Consider the following 20,165-nt stretch of genomic DNA (forward strand, 5'->3'; position numbering starts at 1 on the left):
TAAGCCATGGGTACTTCCACACAGCATTATTTTTGCTCCATCCATGTATTTAAGTCAACTACTGTATGTCATTATGTCATTTTTGGCTTGTTAAACCTGCTATCATCTATAATCAAAATACATTTTAAAAAAAACTAGAAGAAAATTGGCTCAGGGACTTAAGGAAGGAGACATGGTAAAGATCAGGATGGACACCCACGGAGCAAGCAGGGGCTCGGAAACTTACTGCATTTGGGCTCGTAGTAGACCCCATTAGAATAGAAAGAGAACGTCCGCTGGGAGGCATCGATGCTGACCGAGACAGGTCCGTGCTTGTAAATGGCGGCCTTCAGAGCAGTGGTGTTCCCAGAGGTGACATTGACGTAACCTGAGAGCTTGCTCACGAGGTGAGTCTCGTTGCTGTGACAGTAGCCATTCTGGTAGGAAGAGAACACCCCATCGTCAAGATCCCATTGGCTGTAGCATCCATCCCCTTGACTTAGGGGCCTCGGAATGAACTAGATCAGGGGGGTCAAACTCGATTTCGTTGAGGGCCGCATCAGGGTTGTGTTTGGCTTTGGGGGAGGCCAGGGTGGGCGTGGCCAGCTCGACATCACTTGTATCGGGGGTGCCTGTGGCGGCCCAAGTGCTCTGCCAGCGAAAACGGGCTCCTGAGCTCTGTTTTCGGCTGCGATGGCTTCCTGCAACCCTCTGCCAATGAAAATGGAGCTGGGGAGGGCTGCTTGGTGCCCTCCTGAGCTCTTTTTTCACTGGCAGAGGCACCGCGGGCCAGTCCTGTACTGTTTCGAGGGCAGCCCTGTGGGACAGATCCAGCCCCTGGGCCTTGAGTTTGACACTCCTGCCCTATAGGAATACAGTGGTCCTCGGCTTACAACCATTCATTTAGTGTCCATTCCAAGTTACAACGGCACTGAGAAAAGTGACTTATGACCATTTTTCACAGTTACGACTTTTGGAGCAACCCCAAGATCATGTGATCAATATTCAGATGCTTGGCAACTGGTTAGAACAGTTTTGCTCCATTTAGAACAATTAATCAGTTATAACAGGAGTGTCCAAACTTGGCAACTTTAAGACTTGTGGACTTTAACTCCCAGAATTCCCCAGCTGGCTGGGGAATTCTGGGAGTTGAAGTCCACAAGTCTTAAAGTTGCCAAGTTTGGACACCCCTGAGTTAGAACAATTAATCAGTGGAACAGCTTGCCTCCAGAAGTTGTGAATGCCCCAACACTGGAAGTCTTTAAGAAGATGTTAGATAGCCAATTGTCTGAAACGGTATAGGGTTTCCTGCCTAGGCAGGGGGTTGGACTAGAAGACCTCCAAGGTCCCTTCCAACTCTGCTATTGTGTGTGGTTCATACTTATGACCGCCGCCGTGTCCCAAGGGTCATGTGATTTGCTTTTGTGACCTGACCAGCAAAGTCAGTGGGGAAGGCAAATTCAGTTAACGGCTTTATTACTACCTTTACAGCAGCTGTGACTCCCTTAACAACTAGGGCAAGGAAAGTCATAAAATGGAGCAAAACTCAAGTAACAAATGTCTCACTTACTTAGCAACAGAAATGTTGGGCTCAGTTATGGATTTAAGCTGGGGGCTAAGTTGTAAATAAATGCATAAAGTTGCATTGACAACAGTGATAGGGAAAAATTAAATCCCTGCGTATCTATGCATACACAGATACATAAGAGGATATAGGCATGTGAGAATTAAATGCAATCAGGTGACAGCATGAAATCCCTTTTTTGTGGGTCCATCATCACTTAGAACAGTCAGCATGCAACTGGTTATAAATTGAGGACCATCTGCTAAACAACTAATTCTCACAACACTGTCAAACTATCTTGAAAGGCAGAATTACTATCATTATTCTCATCTTCCCTATTTCCTATCTCCTTATTGTCTTATGACTATAACTTTGTTGCTAGTATCTTATGATTTATAGTGTTTACTTAGTATCCTAGTTTGATTTATGTTGATTGCTTATTTAGTATCCATGAGCATCACTAAGTGTTCTATCTAATGTTTTATGATGAATGCATATTCACAATGACTATGCTAATGATCTATCACTATTGTTGAATGTACACTGAGAGCTTATGCACCAGAGACCAATTCCTTGTGTCACTTAGCCATTAAAGAATCCCATCCCACCCCACCCCACCCCACCCATGTAGTCTAGTCTAGTCTAGTCTAGTCTAGTCTAGTCTAGTCTAGTCTAGTCTAGTCTAGTCTTTTTCTCTATTCTATTCTATTCTATTCTACTCTACTCTACTCTACTCTACTCTACTCTACTCTACTCTACTCTACTCTACTCTATTCTACTCTATTCTATTCTACTCTACTCTACTCCTATGCTATGCTATTTTTTATTCTATATTCTCTTCTCTCCCACCCCACCCCACCTCTCCATTCTAGTCCATTCTAGTCCATTCCAATCCATTCTAGTCCAGTCTAGTCCAGTTGCCCCTCCCCTCCCATTCTATTCTCAGATGGAAACAACTAGTTGCAACCAGAATCTCTTTCAGAGCAACTCTTAAGCTACACCGATCTTTTCCACACAAGTAGAGGTCTTCTGATGCCCCTGTAACAGACGACTCTCCGTCACTCACTTGTCCTTTGTAGGGCCCATACGACTCGGTGGTGGCGATGCCGCCATGTTTCAGGATCCATTCAAATGCCTGCCACTCCTCACCACCATCGCAGGCATAGTTCCCGAAGCCCCAGGAGCAGTCGATGAGAATTTGTTGAGACAGCGAGATGAGATGGCCTGTCTGGGGAGCAAGATAAAACATACTTTGTTCAGGCTTGGTTGCATTTCCTGGCAAGGGAGCAAAGCTACCAACTGAGGCTCCTAACTGCAGCAGAAAAATCATAGGGAAGGGGGTGTATGGGGGGGGTCGGCAACTTTAAACACTCAAAGAGCCACTTGGATCCGTTTCTCACAGAAAAGAAAAGACCGGGAGCCACAAAACCTACCAGGCATCGAAAAGCTCAATAAATCGCGTGCCAGTGGGTGTCGCACATTGGCGGTTGTGTCACATGTTTTGAGTGACAGGGAGCCGCAGCTGAGGGATAAAAGAGCCACATGTGGCTCCAGAGCTGCGGTTTGCAAACCCCTGGTGTATACAGTATTTCTTTTTTTACAGAAAGCAGCCTCATCCTTTTTTTTACAGCCCGGGTAGTCCTCAGCTTACAGCAATTCATTTAGTGACCGTTTGAACTTACGACGGCACTAAAAAAATGGACTTATGACTGGTTTTCACACTTCGGACCATTGCAGCATCCCCAGGGTCATATGTATTCAGGCGCTTGGCAACTGACTCATATTTACGACGGTTGCAGTGTCCCGGGGTCACGTGATCCCCTTTTGCGACCTTCTGACAAGCAAAGTCAAGGGGGAAGAAAGATTCACTGAACAACTGGTTTGCTAGCAACTGCAGTGCTTCACTTAACAACCACGGCAAGAAAGGTTGCAAAATGGGGCCAAACTCACTTAACAACGGTCTCGCTTAGCTACATAAATTTTGGGCTCCATTGAGCTCTATCTGCATTGCTGTGCTTTGCAAAACAACAATATTTCCATTAAGGCAGGGGTGTCCAAACTTGGCAACTTTAAGACTTGTGGACTTCAACTCCCAGAATTCCCCAGCCAAGCAGAGCTGGCTGGGGAATTCTGGGAGTTGAAGTCCACAAGTCTTAAAGTTGCCAAGTTTGGACACCCCTGCATTAAGGAGAGTTGCTCTTGTCGCATCTTTCGGAATCCTGAACAGCACAAAGTTTTGTGGAATAGAAATGACAAAATGAGGATAAAACCTGATTAAAATATTATAAATATCAGGTGCACCATTCTAAGGTCTGTCACCCCCACAAATTAGGGGGCTGTTGTTTTTTTTCCCCCCTAGCCTTGGCCAAGCGTGGGCTCAGCTCAGGAATTTGTTTTCCCTGTAGGAACAGTTTTAATCTCTCTGGTTTTGTTCCGTTTCATTGTTAGAGCTGCTGCTTTCTATTAAAAAAGGAAAGGAAAAAAAAAACCTCAACGGTATAATTTAGAGGAGTATAGCTGGAGCAACTTTTGAATAGCAACTTTTGAATATTACTTAGTGTATGTGAGTTTTGTGTTTTTTTTTAAAGCAGTGCCAAAAGCCTTAACTGAGAAATCACCAGGACATTGATCGGTATTTCTAAGGATCCTTAGAAATTGTTTCTAAAACGTTATATACTTGGGCTCCAGTTTGAAGAAATACTTTGGAACAAGTATTTAGAACACCAAAGTGGCAGCTTTCCCAACGGAGCCCAGAGCTCTGTATTGTCTTACGATGTCTTTTGTGCAAAAACCCCCGATGGAATAAAAATATACTTCATAATTGGTAGATTTATTGGCTGTCCTGGTTGTCCATGACTTATGGCCACAACTGAGCCCAAAATCTATGTTGCTAAGTGAGTTTTGCCCCGTTTTATGACCTTTCTTGCCACAGTTGTTAAGTGAATCTGGCTTCCCCATTGACTTTGCTTGTCAGAAGGTCGCAAAGGTGGATCACATGTATGCATGTGCAAAGCATCGGAGAGGCAAAACTTTCCAGTCTTGAAACATTCTGTTGCATGTTCAAGATCTTACTTCTCCCTTCCAAAGAATGAACGCGAACGTATTTTGCAACAAGGTCTTTTGAAGTGTTTTGCACACTCCTAAACAACATCTTCCAAATTCCAAGGAAGGAAGCAGTTCCTACCTTAAGGAAGAGAGCTCCTTCGAGGGATCCTGTAGTAGAAAAACTCCAGCAGGAGCCGCAAACTGCCTGATCTTTGACAGGCGTCACTGCCCCTGGAAAGAGCAAAGAAAAATGTTTGGCCCGCTTCCCTTGCCATCCTCCTGCACTGTTATGCTATTTTCCTTCAAATGCTGCCAAACAAGACCCAAATCCCATCCCTTTTTTTTCTTTTGCAATAGTAAAAATCCAAAGGATATCTAGAACAATGTTTAAGTTTCATTCATCCACCCTGAAAGAAGAGAGTTTTTAATGTTTGTCTTTTCCATTTTCTATCTGTGCCATTTAGCGTTTGTACCTAGATTCACTCTTTGTCACATCAGATGAGGACTAAGGCTATTTCTCCATTAACTGTTTTCAAAATCGTCTAGTATTCCTCTACTATCACTGGTTATATGAAGCCTGTTCTCATTACTGTTGTTTTGGTACAGTAATGGTTAGGTGATTCTAGATTAGAAGATGCAATGTCTGGGCGAAGATAGAAAAGTAATAAACAGGGCTAAGGGTTCAGACAAGCTAAACAAAACCATCCATCCATGATGGTTCCACCAAAATCCTATGCCAAGGCCTGGAAGACTAATCTGTGCTGCTTAATGACTGTCACAAAGACATTGACTTGAGTTGACTCATCTTTTACTAACCCCGTGGTTCCCAAACCAGCAATACGTACCATAGAGTCGCCAGTCCAAACTTTCGGGCAAGATGAGGCCTGTGTAAATCTCCTCAGGGAAGGGCAGCCCCTTGTTGGGTGTTGTGCTCTTGAGTTTCCCCCTCATCACAGCCATCTCTTCCAGGGTGAGATCAGCCAAGTGATTCAGGGCCAGCTTAAAGGGAAGATTGGCTCGATTCTTGGAATGGATGAACCTGGGGAAGGAGGAGTTAGAGCAAGAGCTGAGCCAGGTACTGTACATCGTCTAACTTTCTGATCCTTATAGGTCCCTCTGTCCTAAGGTCAAGGTGGGTGGAGAGAGTCAGCAGCTAATGGAGACCCACTTAAAAAAAGGCATTCTCTCTTTTCTTTCTTATGCAAATTGTGCTTTCTTTACCTTCCTGATGAAGAAGGAACAATTGAAATTGAAGATACGGCCCACACGTTGGGCTTGTTACCTTCACAAAATGATGGACATGATGTCTGGCTTCTCCCAGAACCCTTAGGGACTAGAAAGCAAATAACAATAGCGCTTAGACTTATATACCGCTTCACGGTGCTTTACAGCCCTCTCTAAACGGTTTACAGAGTCAGCCTATTGCCCCCAACAATCTGGGTCCTCATTTTACCAACTTCAGAAGGATGAAAGGCCGAGTCAACCTTGAGCTGGTGGGAACTGAACTCTTGGCAGTGGAATGCAGAATTAACCCCCCCCCCCCCAATTTTCGGACTCTCAACTATCCAGTCTTAACTTCTGGATGCGTTTTTCAAATCTTCACTTTTGGTATCTTATGAGAATTTTTGGCACCAGTTCTAGGCTTTGTTTGATTGCTGTTTGTTTTGACAAGTGTTGTTTTATAATGTTCTTGATTATGCATTTTAATCTCAGATGTAAACTAACTTCATCATCGATACTAAAGGATAGCATCAGAATGGTTTACATGCTAATGCCTCCAGTGAAGCACAAACTCAAAACTTGGCTGGCACGATGCGAGAAGCAGCTTTCACCTTGCCACCCATGTCTTCATACAAAGGACAGTGAAAGCCTTTGAACTTGCGTTAAAATGGCACGGCAGAGTTAAAGTCAGAATATTAAGGAATAGGGAAGAGAAAAGAGGGCAGCCAACTATTTGCAGAATGTATCATTCAAACCGTTCCCCCAATAGTGAGCACATTTACTGCTCACCTGACATAGCCAAGATACCTGCAAATGTTTTCATCAGAGTACAGAATAACAGAGTTGGAAGGGACCTTGGAGGTCTTCTAGTCCAACCCCCTGCTCAGGCAGGAAACACTGTATCATTTCAGACAAATGGTTGTCCAATCTTTTCTTAAAAGCCTCCAGTGTTGGAGAATTCACAACCTCTGGAGGCAAGTTGTTCCACTGATTAATTGTTCTGCCAGGAAATATTTCCTTAGTTCTAGGTTGGTTTTCTCCTCCATTAATTTCCACCTGCTGCTTTTTCTCCTGCCTTCTGGTGCTTTGGAGAATAGGTTGGCTTTCCTCTTCTTTGTGGCAGCCCTTCAAATATTGAAACATTACTATCATGTCATCCCTAGTCCTTCTTTTCATTAAGCTGCTTCTTTTCTCCTCTGGCACAGTGGTTAGAGTGCAGTACTGCAGGCTACTTCTGCTGACTGCCTGCAATTTGGCAGTTCAAATCCCACCAGGCTCAAGGTTGACTCAGCCTTCCATCTTTCCAAGGTTGGTAAAATGAGGACCCAAATTGTTGGGGGCAAGAGGCTGACTCTGTCAACTGCTTAGAGAGGGCTGTAAAGCACCATGAAGTGGTATTTAAGGCTAAGTGCTATTGCTATATAAAGCACTATGAAGCAATATATAAGTGTAAGTGCTATTGCTATATAAAGCACTATGAAGCAATATATAAGTGTAAGTGCTATTGCTATGTAAAGCACTATGAAGTGGCATATAAGGCTAAGTGCTATTGCTATTGCAAGCTAACTCTGCCTACCACCAGCAGTTCGATCCTGACCAGCTCAAGGTTGACTCAGCCTTCCATCCTCCGGAGGTGGGATGAGGACCCAGATTGTTGGGGGCAAGAGTCTGACTCTCCTGTCCTTTTATCGGCCTCCCTCCCTCCCACCCTCTGCCTCTTCTCTTGAGGCTTTGCACCTCATGTTGTGGGTGAAGGTGTGCTTCCGATGCTCCATCTCCTGCTCAGTGTCATAGCTCTTTCCAAAGTGTTTTCTGTAATGGTGGAACAGACTGTGGGCACGATCCTCCTGCCCACCCACAAAGTCAGCCATGGGGTTGGCCATGATTTGGTGCTCCGTGGAGTCTCCTGGCAGCTGTTCACACAGTTTAGTTTCTAGGGAGGGAGAACAACACATACGTGGATGTCACAATACGCATGGAGCACCCCAATGCAATAGCCCAGTTCACAAATCCAGAGGAATATTCTGAAACCAGGGAATCTGAAGAATTCCAAAGACTGGCTTTACTACAGGTATATTCATGGTCTTGAGTTTTCTATTTTAAAAAAGTGGGATAAAAAATTAAACAACAAGGATAACATGCAGCTTTAAGCCACATTGCTCTCTTTGGCAGGAATAAATCATTCCTAGCTTACATGATCTAAGTTGCCAAACACAATAGGAACACAGAGAAGGGAAGGGCAAATATCCCCAGGCCAGAAAGTCATTAAAAGATCATATAAATTCAAGTGCCTTAAGCAAGTGGCCTATGGAGAGGGTGGAGACTGTAATACAAGCCATAAAATCTGTCCAAATTAACATCATACAATATCCCTGATAGGCTGGAATGGAAGAAGAAGAAGAAGAAGAAGAAGAAGAAGAAGAAGAAGAAGAAGAAGAAGAAGAAGAAGAAGAAGAAGAAGAAGAAGAAGAAGAAGAAGAAGAAGAACAACAACAACAACAACAACGGGAGGAGGAGGTGGAGGAGGAGGAAGGAGAAGGAGAAGAGGAGGAGGAGGAGGAGGAGGAGGAGAAGAAGAAGAGGAGGAAGAGGAGGAGCTGAATAAAGGCAAGCGGTATCATTTTCAGCATCTACACTACAACCACAACTGAGTTTTAGCTCCCACTGATCCAACATTTTTAGATGAAATGTTGGAGTCCCTTTCTCTGCAAGAAAATAAAAGGTCATTTGCAGGGCATTCTCCAATCTGCTTTTTCATTTGGGTGGCTGAAGCCAGTTTTGGCTTGCGCTGCTAGGAACGGGAGCCGGTGGAGGTGAACAATGGCAATTGGAAACCAATATAGTTGTTGAGGTTTGAAGATGAAAGAAAAAAAGAAAACTTTTTTCTATTATATATAATTGAATGGTTGGAATGAGTTGTATCCCAGTTCAGAAAACTGTCAGCTGTTTGCTGTGATGGCTATGCTGTTCCTTTTCTTACGGTGTAGAGGCAGTCTTCAACTTATGACCTCAATTGCGATCAGAATTCCTATTGTTAAGCAAATCACTGCGGTCATTAAGTGAATACTGCACTCATCAAGCCAATCTGGCTTCCCCTATTACCAAAGACATACAACTCATTCCAACCATTCAATCATATATAATAGAAAAAAGGCCATTCTGGAGGGATGTCAGCTGGTCAAGGGATGAGCCCTAAGATGTCCCATCTTTAGAGACCCCCATAGCTGGACATTCCAAACGATGGCATCCCCCCAATAAAATAGCCTGACCCCCATTTATATGAATCACCATGTCTCCGATGAAACTATTTCCACAGAGAAGTGGGGCAGAATATTTGGGGGAGATTTTAAATTCGGGACCGGCCCCCGTTGGGTTCCGTCAATATGATTGACATTGTTCTCTCTTTGTTCTTTTGTTCTCAAGTCCTTATTTTTGATCTAGGCTGTTCACAGCTGCTTCAGAGTGGAGTGGCACGGAAATGTCAGGGATGAATAAAGGAACAAACAAACAAGCAGATGAAAGAGAAGTTTGAACTATTGGAGGTACAGCAGCCTAGCCACCTCGGAAACTGACCAATTAATTAAGCCCAACAAAGCTGGGGGGGGGAAATGCCCACTGCTTATGTTTTTGAGGACCAAAAAGAGTTTGCTCTAGGTCAGTGTTTCTTAACCTGGACTGCTTGAAGATGTGTGGACTTCAACTCCCGGAATTCTTCAACCAGGACGCGGAAGCTGAAGTCCACATTTCTTATCACTCCCAAGGTTGAGAAACACGGCTATATAGGCCCGTGATGGCGAACCTAGGGCATGCGTGCCAGAGGTGCCATGCAGAACCCTCCCTGTGGGCATGCGTGCTGTCACCAGCTGCTCTTCACGGGTGCTGGAGCACCAGAAAACGACCTGAAGACGGCGGGGAAAAAAAAGTTGTTTTGGGGCCATTTTCTGGCTGTTTTCAGGCTGTTTTTGGCCCCAAAACGACCTGAAACGGCCCAGAAAATGGCCTGAAAACAGCTGGAAAACGGCTCCAGAAAACGGCTCCAGAAAACGGCGCAAAAAACAGCCAAAGAATAGGCATGCATGCACTAGCCAACTGGTCTTCAGGCTTCTATTCATCAATGCCATTCCCTCTACACTTTTATTCTCAAATATTTTAGTTTATTCTGTGTGATAGAACCACCTGATTGCTACCCAACCCAACATGGAGATTTAGCTTGGGAGTTTACTCTTTAGTTTCGGGTTTTTCTCTCTCCGAAAAGGGTCTGCTTGGGTGTGACAGGTGATTCTGGTCCCTGCAGAGTTGTGAAGTTTGCAACGACGGTAGTCACCCACCCTGCACACCATGGGCAAAAGCTCGAGGGCCAACTACTCCCCACCTATTTTGGCATACAGCCAGGAGACGAATCCTTCTGACTCACCATTCGATTTCAGGTCAAAGATGGAAGCTGGGAAGCTGTTGGAGAAGTCGCTGTAATTGATTTCGTACTTGTCATAGTGAGATCCCAGCAAGTTGTTGTAACCCTTCATCTCGTAATGCACCGGGGTGACTCCACAGCTGGCGTTTGTCACCCACATCGTATAGATATTCTTCTTCTTTCCCCAGTCGGTTATGCTCTGCCACACAGCGGTGTATATCCCTTTGTAGTATTCTTCTCTTACAAACTGGAGGAACAACAGAGAGAAGCCTTTGAAAGAGGCACACGGGAAACTGCATTATACCAACAAAAAAAAGGAGAACATTTGTAGCTCAAGGTTGAAATGCGGGGACTTTGATGCTCTCTGAGCTTGGTTGTTTTCTTGCAGATGTTTTATTACATAATTTCTTCCGTGCTATCATCACTAGCACTGATGATCTTACTTAGTTAGGGTAATGAAACATCTGCAAGAAAACAACCAAGTTCAGAGAGCACCAAGGACCTCTCAATCTTCTTCTTCCTCCTCCTCCTCCAACTGCGTTCCCTTCTCGTACTGAAGGATCCTCTCCAACTGCATTGTTCCAAGTCATGTTTTTCAATTGGATTGCATACTGCACTGTTCTGAGCCCCCTTCCACCTTCGCCCACACAGAACACGCTCCGGAACAATACAATTAACAAGGTTTATTCCACAGACAGACAGAAAGTTCCGTGGCGGTAAACCACCACGACAAAGCTCACAAATACAAGACACGAAAGCAGCTATCCAGTCTGCTACGTTTTCAAGACCAAAACTTCTTGCAGGAGTTCTTTGTTGACTGCTGCAAAGGGTGTCTACACAGTCAACCCTTTTATAGCCTGAAGAGGAGTCCCCTGATCAGCAGCTGAGAGCCCTTACCGCCGATAATTGCGCCCTCGCTCCTTGCGTCTATGGGCGCGGCGATAACGGGCGTCCAGGAACTCCCTGTTTATCTCTGACTCACTGTCTCGTGACTCCTCCCCACTGCTCCAAGGCATGGCATCGGGAGCCCCCCCTCCTCTGGCTCTCACCGCTGCTACATGCCTCAGGCACCTCCTGGTGGCCGACCAGACTCTCCGATCCCTGCTCAGAGTCGGAGCCCTGTCCAGGGTCCTCCACATCCTCCTGAGCCGACTCATAGGGACCCTCACTCTCAGAGTCTGGTGGCAACTGCAACGGCTCCTGCTGGGCCACAACACTGCACCAACTCTGGTTCTTGTAACTGTGTATGCTATAACTGTATTTACCAACCAGACCCAAAAACCTGCTGCGTACAGTTACAATATAGAGTACAATATACATATATTGCACTCTATATTGTAACTGTACTCTATATTGTAACTGTAGGCTCCAGGTTTTTGGGTCTGGCTGGTCTAAAGCAAAGATGATTTAGGGCTGACGTGATAGCACTCTTCCAGTACTTGAGGGGCTGCCACAAAGAAGAGGGGGGGGGGGTCAAATTATTCTCCAAAGCAGCAGAGGACAGGACGAGAAACAATGGTTGGAAACTGATCAAAGAGAGAAGCAACCTGGAACTAAGGAGAAATTTCCTAACAGTGAGGACATTTAAACCAGTGAAACTGCTTGCCTTCAGAAATCGTGGGTGCTCCTCCATCCCTGAAGGTTTTTAAGAAGAGGCTGGACAGTCACTTGTCTGAGATGGTATAGGACAGGGGTCAGCAATCTGCGGCTCTGGAGCCACATGTGGCTCTTTCAACCCTCTGCTGCGGCTCCCTGTCGCTCAAAATATGTGTCACAACTGCCAATGCGCGACACCCGTCAGCAGACAATTTGTTGAGCTTTTCACCCCCCAATAGGCCAACCAGGGATAAATCCAAGAAAAGAAAAGTTTCAGAAGAAAACAGAACCTTTAATTCAAATACATATGCTGGTTTTGGGGTCACTCAGGAGGTAGTCAGGCACGGGAAGAGTTTTGTGGCTCCCCGTGTTTTCTTTTGTGTGGGAAACGGGTCCAAAGGGCTCTTTGAGTGTTTAAGATTGCCGACCCCTGGTATAGGATCTCCTGCTTGAGCAGGGGGGCTAGACTAGAAGACCTCCAAGATCCCTTCCAGCTTCATTGCATTCTAATTCTAATATACTGGAGGTGGTGGAGGGGAGGAACCCACAATTGGCTAAAGTCACTTAAGTTACTGCAGAGGAATTGATGGCTTGCAAACCACAATATAGCTAGGCTAAAACATCACGGTAAACTAAAGCCACATCATTGCTTAGGACAGGGGTGTCAAACTGGATTTCTTCGAGGGCCAGATCAGCATTGTAGTTCTCCTCTGCAGGCTGGGGGGAGCGGGGAGTGGGGGGAGAGATGAGACAGAGGCCTCCTGCCCTTTACCAGCCAAAACGGGATGCAGGGCCCCCGTGTGTGGCCCATTTTCGGCCTCCATGGTCTCCTGCAGCACTCTGCCAGCTGAAAATGGGCTGCATGGGGGCCTTGGCAGGCACTGCCGGTCCTTTGATATTTCCAGGCCAGCCCCGCAGGCTGGATTTAAGTACTTGAGTTAGGCACCCCTGGCTTAGGGTATTGTGTGATGCCAGTCTTGAGACAACCCCAGAAAGATAAAAAGTCCCAGTATCCTCTTTGGTGCCCTCAGATTCATCCAGAGCTCAAGGTTTCACTGTTCCTCTGCTTTGTTAAGAGTTTGGAGAATGGCTTTAAGAAACAATGGGAATCATCTTTGCAGAGTTTGGGGGAAACTTATTTTATACTAGCTGATAACCCGGTGTAGCATGGGTATGTATTTTTCCCAATCCTGTATTAGAGGGAGCCCCCTTGTGGAGCACTGCAAAGCCACTACCATGGCAACTCCACTGTGCTGGACAGTAGAAGCCATTTTAAGGCACAACATGCTGTATCTTAACAGAACCTGAATCCAAAATGCACACTGTCACTGTCAAAAATACTCTGACTTGACACTATAGATATAATTCAGTCCTTTTCATTTTAGCGGCCCAGGCATTCTGGAGTTATGCTGGAACAAACACCCCCTCCAAGGGTTCTTAGGGGTGTCTTACCCCCCACAGTATTTGTTTCCAGAGAGTAAGTCATCTATGTACCAAGTTTGGTTGAAATTGCTCATGGCGTTTCAGAGTTATGCTGGAACACACACACACACAGACACACACACACACACACATAGAGAAGATTTTAAATCTTCTGTCTTCTTCTCTGTCTTCATCTTTTTTGGGAGTGTAGCCTTGGCATACTGTATAGAGAAGCCTGGGTGGTCTTTCAGCCAACAGGAGTCACACACTAATTGTCGTTTTCAATTGGTAGGTCTACTTTCTGGAAGAAGAGCTTCACATGGCTGATTTAATCCATACAGAAGTAATGATCGCTAGTGATACCAGGTGTTGAATTTGGCACCTCTACAAAAGAAAGCAGGAGCTCTCCTACTGGATTACTGTTCCTTCACCCCCCACTTCATTTGTAAGTGGAATGCACTTTATCAATTTTGTCAACATTATCCCGAGTTCTTGGTTTCACCTAAAGGGAAACCAGGTGGCAGCAGGTTGCAAAGAACCCACAACATACCTTGGACATGTCAAAGAACCGCTCTATACATTCTTGTACAATATCCTGTACATTCTTGGTTTTCCTACCAGTGACAGCCAAGATTCCAGCCAAAGAGTCAACATCCCAAGTAGCTCAGAAATCCAGCTTCTATGACAGCTCTATTAGTAGTTAAAGACGCTGAACTAGCCCGGGTTTGATAACCAGATCCTGCTTGATGGGGTGAGCTCCCATTACTTGCCCCAACTCCTGCCAAACTAGCAGTTCGAAAGCATGAAAATGCGAGTAGATAGGTAGGTTCCCGTAGACGGAGAACTGCTTCTATCAAAGGGCTGATTTTTCTTGGGTGTGAGACAAGGATGGCTGATGCCTTGCTTTGGCCCCTGTGGCTTTGTAAATGAGGCTTACAGTAGTAGATAGATCTAGAATAGCAGAATAATAATAGAATAGTAATCGGAATAGTAGAACAAAGGAGCAATTTCCTGACAGTAAGAAAAATTAATCAGTGGAACAACTTGCCTCTGTAAATTGTGGGTGCTCCATCAGTGGAGGTTTTTAAGAAGATGTTGGATCACCATTTGTCTGAAATGGTATAGGGTTTCCTGCCTAAACAGGGGGTTGGGCTAGAAGACCTCCGAGGTCCCTTCCAGGCCTATGAGTCTATATTCTATGGTACCACTTATATAGAAGGTAAGGTAATGACATTCCATGCACCTTGGTGTATAATCATGCTGGCCACATGACCACGGAAGCATCTTCAGACAACGTTGGTTCTCCCAGTTAAGAAACAAAGATGAGCACCACTCTCTTGAGTTGGACATGATTGGACCAGAGGTGGTATTCAGTCAAGTTCTCTACGGTTTTGGCGAACTGGTAGTGGCAGCTGCGGGAGGCTCCGCCCACTCACCCCGACATAATGCACGATCACTGCACATGCGCAGAAGGTGGTGTGCATCAGTGATGGGATTCAAAATGTTTTACTATCAGTTCTGTAGGCGTGGCTTGGTGGGCGTGGCAGGGGAAGGTTACTACAAAATCCCCATTTCCTCCTGATCAGCTGGGATTTGGGAGGCAGAGAATAGATGGGGGCGGGGCCAGCCAGAAGTGGTATTTACCAGTTGTCCGAACTACTCAAAATTTCCGCTACTGGTTCTCCAGAACTGGTCAGAACCTGCTGAATTCCGCCTCTGGTGTGCATGCATAGATGAGGCGCATGCACTCACATTTGCAAACCAGTAGGGAAGGTAAGTGAATCCCACCACTGGACTGGACAGGGGAAACCTTTGCCTTTACCTTTATCAGAAAGACAGGCTACCATGATTCAAATAGGGTGTTTTTGAAAGCAAGGAGGATTTTAGGTCCTGCCTTAGCAAACCAGCAAAACAACTCTGCGAAGTTTCTCACCCACATTTGCAGCATTGTGCCTCTACCAGACAGAGATTTGGCATAGGTCAAATAACAGCTTGCCATCAGATGTGTGTGACAAATGCCACCTCGAGCAGCCATGGCAGGCAAGAGATTTCATTACTGTCAAGGCAACAGCATCTGGGTGAAACCTGCCTTGCAATTTTATTAGAAACTTGGCAAAGGGAAGAGCGGCTCTGTCGCAGAAGGAAGTGGCTGACTCACTAAGGCAAAGGGCATGCGGAGCCGGCAAAGTATTTGTCCGTGTGCTGTTCTCAATTCAAACCCAGCTTTCTCAGGCCTATCGAAAGAGAGGAGGGGGCTGGCATATTAGTGTTTCCAGTGGTGGGATTCAAATAATTTAACAACCGGTTCTCTGCCTTAATGACCAGCTGGGTAGGCGTGGCTTGGTGGTCATGTGACCATGTGGGCGTGGCCAACTCAACGTCACTCACATCGATGGGCGCTTCGCCTTAGCGGTTACAATGTAATAAGGGTTAACCGGAGAGGCAGTTTCTGTAAGGAGGGAAATAAAGATTAGGCTAGAAACAACACCAGTGTCAGGCCTGTAATTCTGTTCCTTTTAGGATCTTTGGCCTGCCACATAATTAAAACATATATATATTATGCTGTTTCATTGGTATAGTAGTTGGGAGGGGGGAATAGAAAGGAGTAGGATTGTGGAATGTATTGTTATGGATTTCTTAGAAGCTCAAGGTCGTCTTTTGTCTCCGCACCTCGACACCTGGCCGGAAGAAGAGGGGTGTACATGCCAGCGTGGAAGATGAAGATTGGACCATGTGATGAATTATGGGGTGTGGGGATAGATGATGAACTTTTAACTGGGTGAATTCACCGGATGTACATTAGAGTTGAAATTTCAACAGCATAATGCCAACATGCCTGTCTTATTAAATTGGAGTTTTAAGGACTACTTTGCCTTGGACAATGATTTAATTCTGCATGATATTTGGAACGCTGACAACCAGAGTGTTTCCTTCCTGCCTTCCTTACAGGATTAGCCCTGTAAAGTGGGAAAAAACAAAAGGAGATTTCTTCCAACAACCGGTTCTCCGAACTGCTTAGAAAGTTAACAACCGGTTCTCCTGAATAGGTGCGAACTGGCTGAATCCCACCACTGAGTGATTGGGGTGCGCCGAAGGTGCAGTAATTCTTGGAGCCATCTGAGTCTCCAAAAGCAAGTGAGCTGAGGAAAGACTGCAGCTCAATGGAAGAAGATCTGCTTTGCATGGAGAAGACCTCCAACATCAGGGGAAAAAAATGTGTTTTGAAATGACACATTCTAGCCAACCATAGCATGGTTGTTTATTTCCTAAATAAAATATTTCCCCAATAAACCACAATTTAACCAAGTCCAGGCTACATTATAACCATGATTCACCAATTGCATTGACTATGTTTACACAATGCACTAGCGAATCATAACATCCACGTTACAATGTTGGTGCTATATCAATTCAACTAATGTGGCTTGTTCGGATTTAGTGCCTTAGTGAAATATACCAGTAAGTAATATCTTATTCAATCAGCCATGTTTACCACCACTGTTTTGCATGATGGGTGAATCTAGCACTTGGTCAGGTGCTGCCAATATTTGTTTGTTTGTTTGTTTGTTTGTTTTATTGGATTTATATGCCGCCCTTCTCCCAAAGGACTCAGGGCGGTGTACAACGTTAAAAAACACACATCCCGAAAGTTAAAAAGAAATTAAATACATATCCAAAAAACAAACCCAATTTATAGGACAATACATTTAAAAAATGAGATAAAATTAACAGGCCAGGCTGGCTTGCTGGAAAAGCCAACTTTTTTGCCCAATCAGAAGCAGAAAGCTATAATTTAAATATCTCACTGTCCGCCCAATATGCCACCGTAAAACTATATTTTCCCCAAGTTTATCCTTACAAAAATGTGTTGGGCAGAGGAACGGTGAAATTATTCATATTTGTTTAAAAAAAAAATAATGCAAATAGAAATATTTTTTTATAAGGATGAGTTATCTTACCTGTAAGAAAAAATAGAGATATAGGATGCTTGATTCACTGTAGATACCACAAACTGACAAATTCTCCACAAATTGTGGAATAGGACGAATGTATAAGGTTTAAGATGTTGGGTAACCATTTGTCTGAAGTGGTGTAGGGTTTCCTGCCTAACCAGGGGGTTGGACTAGAAGACCTCCAAGCTCCCTTCCAACTCTGTTATTCTATTCTATTCTATTCTATTCTATTCTATTCTATTCTATTCTATTCTATTCTATTCTATTCTATTCTTTCCAAAGATCAACCAGGCAACTTTCCAGCTACAAATCCAGCTTGACCTCTTGAACTCCCTTTTCTTTTCCAATTGCTGAACATCGTTGACTCACCTTGAAATGTTTCATGTCGGGAAAGACCCCTTGGGGCTTCACTTTGCTTTCTTTGGTGCCATTTAACAGGAAGCACTTCTGAATGTTGACCACATTTTCTGTGGTGGCTGGTGTAATCTTGAACAAAGCCCCGTAGGGCTCTAAACAGCCAAGCTGCAGCGTCACCACCTGGCCTGCAAAAATGACAATGGGAGCAACGGTAAACAAAAATGAAGCAAAAGGTATACAAAAACGAATACAGCTCCTCTGCCTGGAATATGCCTCCACTGCATATCGGACATTAATGCAATTGAGCGAGTCCAGAGGTATTTCACGAGAAGAGTACTCCACTCCTCTGCTCACAATAGGATCCCTTATGCCACCAGGCTCAAAGTTTTGAGCTTGGACAATCTGGAACTACGCCACCTATGGTCTGACCTAAGCATAGTACACAAAATTGTCTGCTACAACGTCCTACCTGTAGATGATTACCTCAGTTTCAACCACAATAATACACAGGCAAACAATCGATAAAAACTCAAGGTAAACTGCTTCAAACTTGATTGCAGAAAATACGACTTCAGCAACTGGAAGTTTTGTAAGAAGAGATTGGATAGCCATTTGTCTGTAGTGGTGTAGGGTTTCCTGCCTAAGCAAGGGGTTGGACTAGATGACCTCCAAGGGCCCTTCCAACTATTCTGTTCTGTTAAAGGAGAAGGCCACTTTGGAAAAGTTTTCCCAGGTGGAATGTGGTTTTAAAATACTTTTACCATATTAAAAAAAGAAAAATTAAAAACAAATGTTAAAGCAGGCCTCCCTGTTCCCTTTGACTTTCTTTCTAACCAGGGCCTTGCTTTAATGGAGATCATGCTAATCATTTACATGATATCACAGAAATTATTATTTGCTCTTGTTCTGGAATATTTGGGAAATCACCATTTTGATATCCAGGAACAGAGAATTCCATCACATTTAGTCTTTTCCATTTGTTGCGTCCCATTGCTCATCTAGCTGGTAGCATTTAGTCAGCCTTCGCTGATCAGAGAAAATTAGGCTGGAAGGCAAGCCATCAGGAAGTCCCAAAGCTTTTGGCTGGACTGGAAAGTTTTTTTAAAAAAAAACCTCCAAAGATAAGAAAAGAACCTAATGGCAAGCCGGCAAGTTATTAGTAAAACTACATGGATGGGTCCATGAAGTCATCAGGCTCAAACATGATCCAAAGAGACTTCCTGTTCCATAACAAATTAGAGGATTATGCCTAAATCTCTTTCTTCCATACAAACGCATTCATCAGATCTTCAGTTGTTTAACCGGAATGCAGAGATGAAATAGTAGCTCATTAGAGAGATGCCTATATCTGAAACATCTTCTCCAGATGAGTCTCCTGGCAGACTTAATGAGTTGGGAAAATCCCCTTATGGTCACCTAGCTGTAGGAGAAGAGTGGGCGGAGCTAAGGGTGGAGATAAGTGTGTCATCAACTTAGAATTGTTACATTCCCACAAGTGGTTCAAGTCCAACCTCTCCTGAATTCTGTTGATCCTTATCTGGTGCCAATTTAGGGTTGAATTTTAGTTGACTAGATACCTGTGTATAGGTTTGAATAAATCTTCTATGCTGCAATCTACTGGAGAGTCCTGATTTTTTGCACCTGACATTAGCTTAGTTGCTTCCATGTGCTTTGTTGTCTCCCTATGCTGACCGGGCTCCACTTCTGAACCTTGGTGGAGGGAGAACATCTCAAACATTTAGCAGTGAATGCAGCTCACAGATACATATGTAGAGAGGGAAATGTTTTGCCACCATAGTTGGGAGAAAACATCACAACTGACTAGCTTCACATAACATAAAAAGTCATAAACCAAGTTTAGAGAGCTGCGGTGGTGCAGTGGTTAGAGTGCAGTATTTGCAGGCTACTTCTGCTGACTGCTGGCTGACTGCAATTTAGCAGTTCAAATCCCACCATGCTCAAGGTTGACTCAGCCTTCCATCCTTCCGAGGTGGGTAAAATGAGGACCCAGATTGTTGGGGTCAATATGCTGACTCTGTAAACCACTTAGAGAGGGCTGTCAAAGCACCGTGAAGCGGTATATAAGTCTAAGTGCTATTGCTATTTACATCCCGAAGGCAAGGCCGAAGCCCAAATAACATACACTTTAATACTATTTGTCACCCAGATCTTGTCAGTGGCACCCCATCAATTTGAATTGGAGCCCTTCAAAGTGGCATGATCAAGGGCTGAACTCTAGACTTGCTGTGATCAAAACCTATGTGGTCTTTTCCCTAAGCTACAACGGCTCAGATTCGTTCCATCAGGCCCTAACTGGGGATGGAGTTGTCCTGCTAATTCAATGTTAACCACAGAACTGTGGAGTTGGAACCAACTGTGGGAAAGGTTCTTTGGATAATCCAAAGCCAAGGACGAGCTGAACCGGGAAGGATTTGTTTGAACAGACTGTACCCGGCAAACAACCATTTCTAGCAATCATAACAAATTCTTGCGTGATGAATTACATGCCCATACGAACACACAAGGGCATGGAAATGCTAGAGTGGATGGCAACAATAATCTACCAAAGATCAGGAGAAGGTCAAGGTACATCGGATGGATAAAAGTACTCTGCCAT

The 20,165-nt window shown here is 44.5% G+C and overlaps 2 protein-coding genes across 3 annotated transcripts in view; both read right to left on the minus strand.

Annotated features, from left to right (window-relative positions):
* LOC309396643 (digestive cysteine proteinase 2-like) overlaps window positions 1–20,165 on the minus strand; it is a 415,994-nt gene that overhangs the window by 45,068 nt on the left and 350,761 nt on the right. The window lies entirely within an intron of this gene.
* Window positions 1–20,165, minus strand: part of LOC309396645 (digestive cysteine proteinase 2-like) — a 65,701-nt gene that overhangs the window by 2,370 nt on the left and 43,166 nt on the right. For both annotated transcript variants that reach the window (XM_081961949.1, XM_081961948.1), the window contains exons 4-10: window positions 17,561–17,733; window positions 10,224–10,467; window positions 7,547–7,742; window positions 5,434–5,627; window positions 4,728–4,819; window positions 2,610–2,771; window positions 227–416 (exon numbers count right to left, since the gene is read on the minus strand). In XM_081961949.1, the coding sequence (XP_081818075.1) occupies window positions 227–416; window positions 2,610–2,771; window positions 4,728–4,819; window positions 5,434–5,627; window positions 7,547–7,742; window positions 10,224–10,467; window positions 17,561–17,733 (1,251 nt within the window). The remainder of the gene's footprint in view (window positions 1–226; window positions 417–2,609; window positions 2,772–4,727; window positions 4,820–5,433; window positions 5,628–7,546; window positions 7,743–10,223; window positions 10,468–17,560; window positions 17,734–20,165) is intronic.

Source organism: Natrix helvetica (assembly GCF_964273705.1).
Source record: "Natrix helvetica genome assembly, chromosome: 9".
Classification (NCBI taxonomy): domain Eukaryota; kingdom Metazoa; phylum Chordata; class Lepidosauria; order Squamata; family Natricidae; genus Natrix; species Natrix helvetica.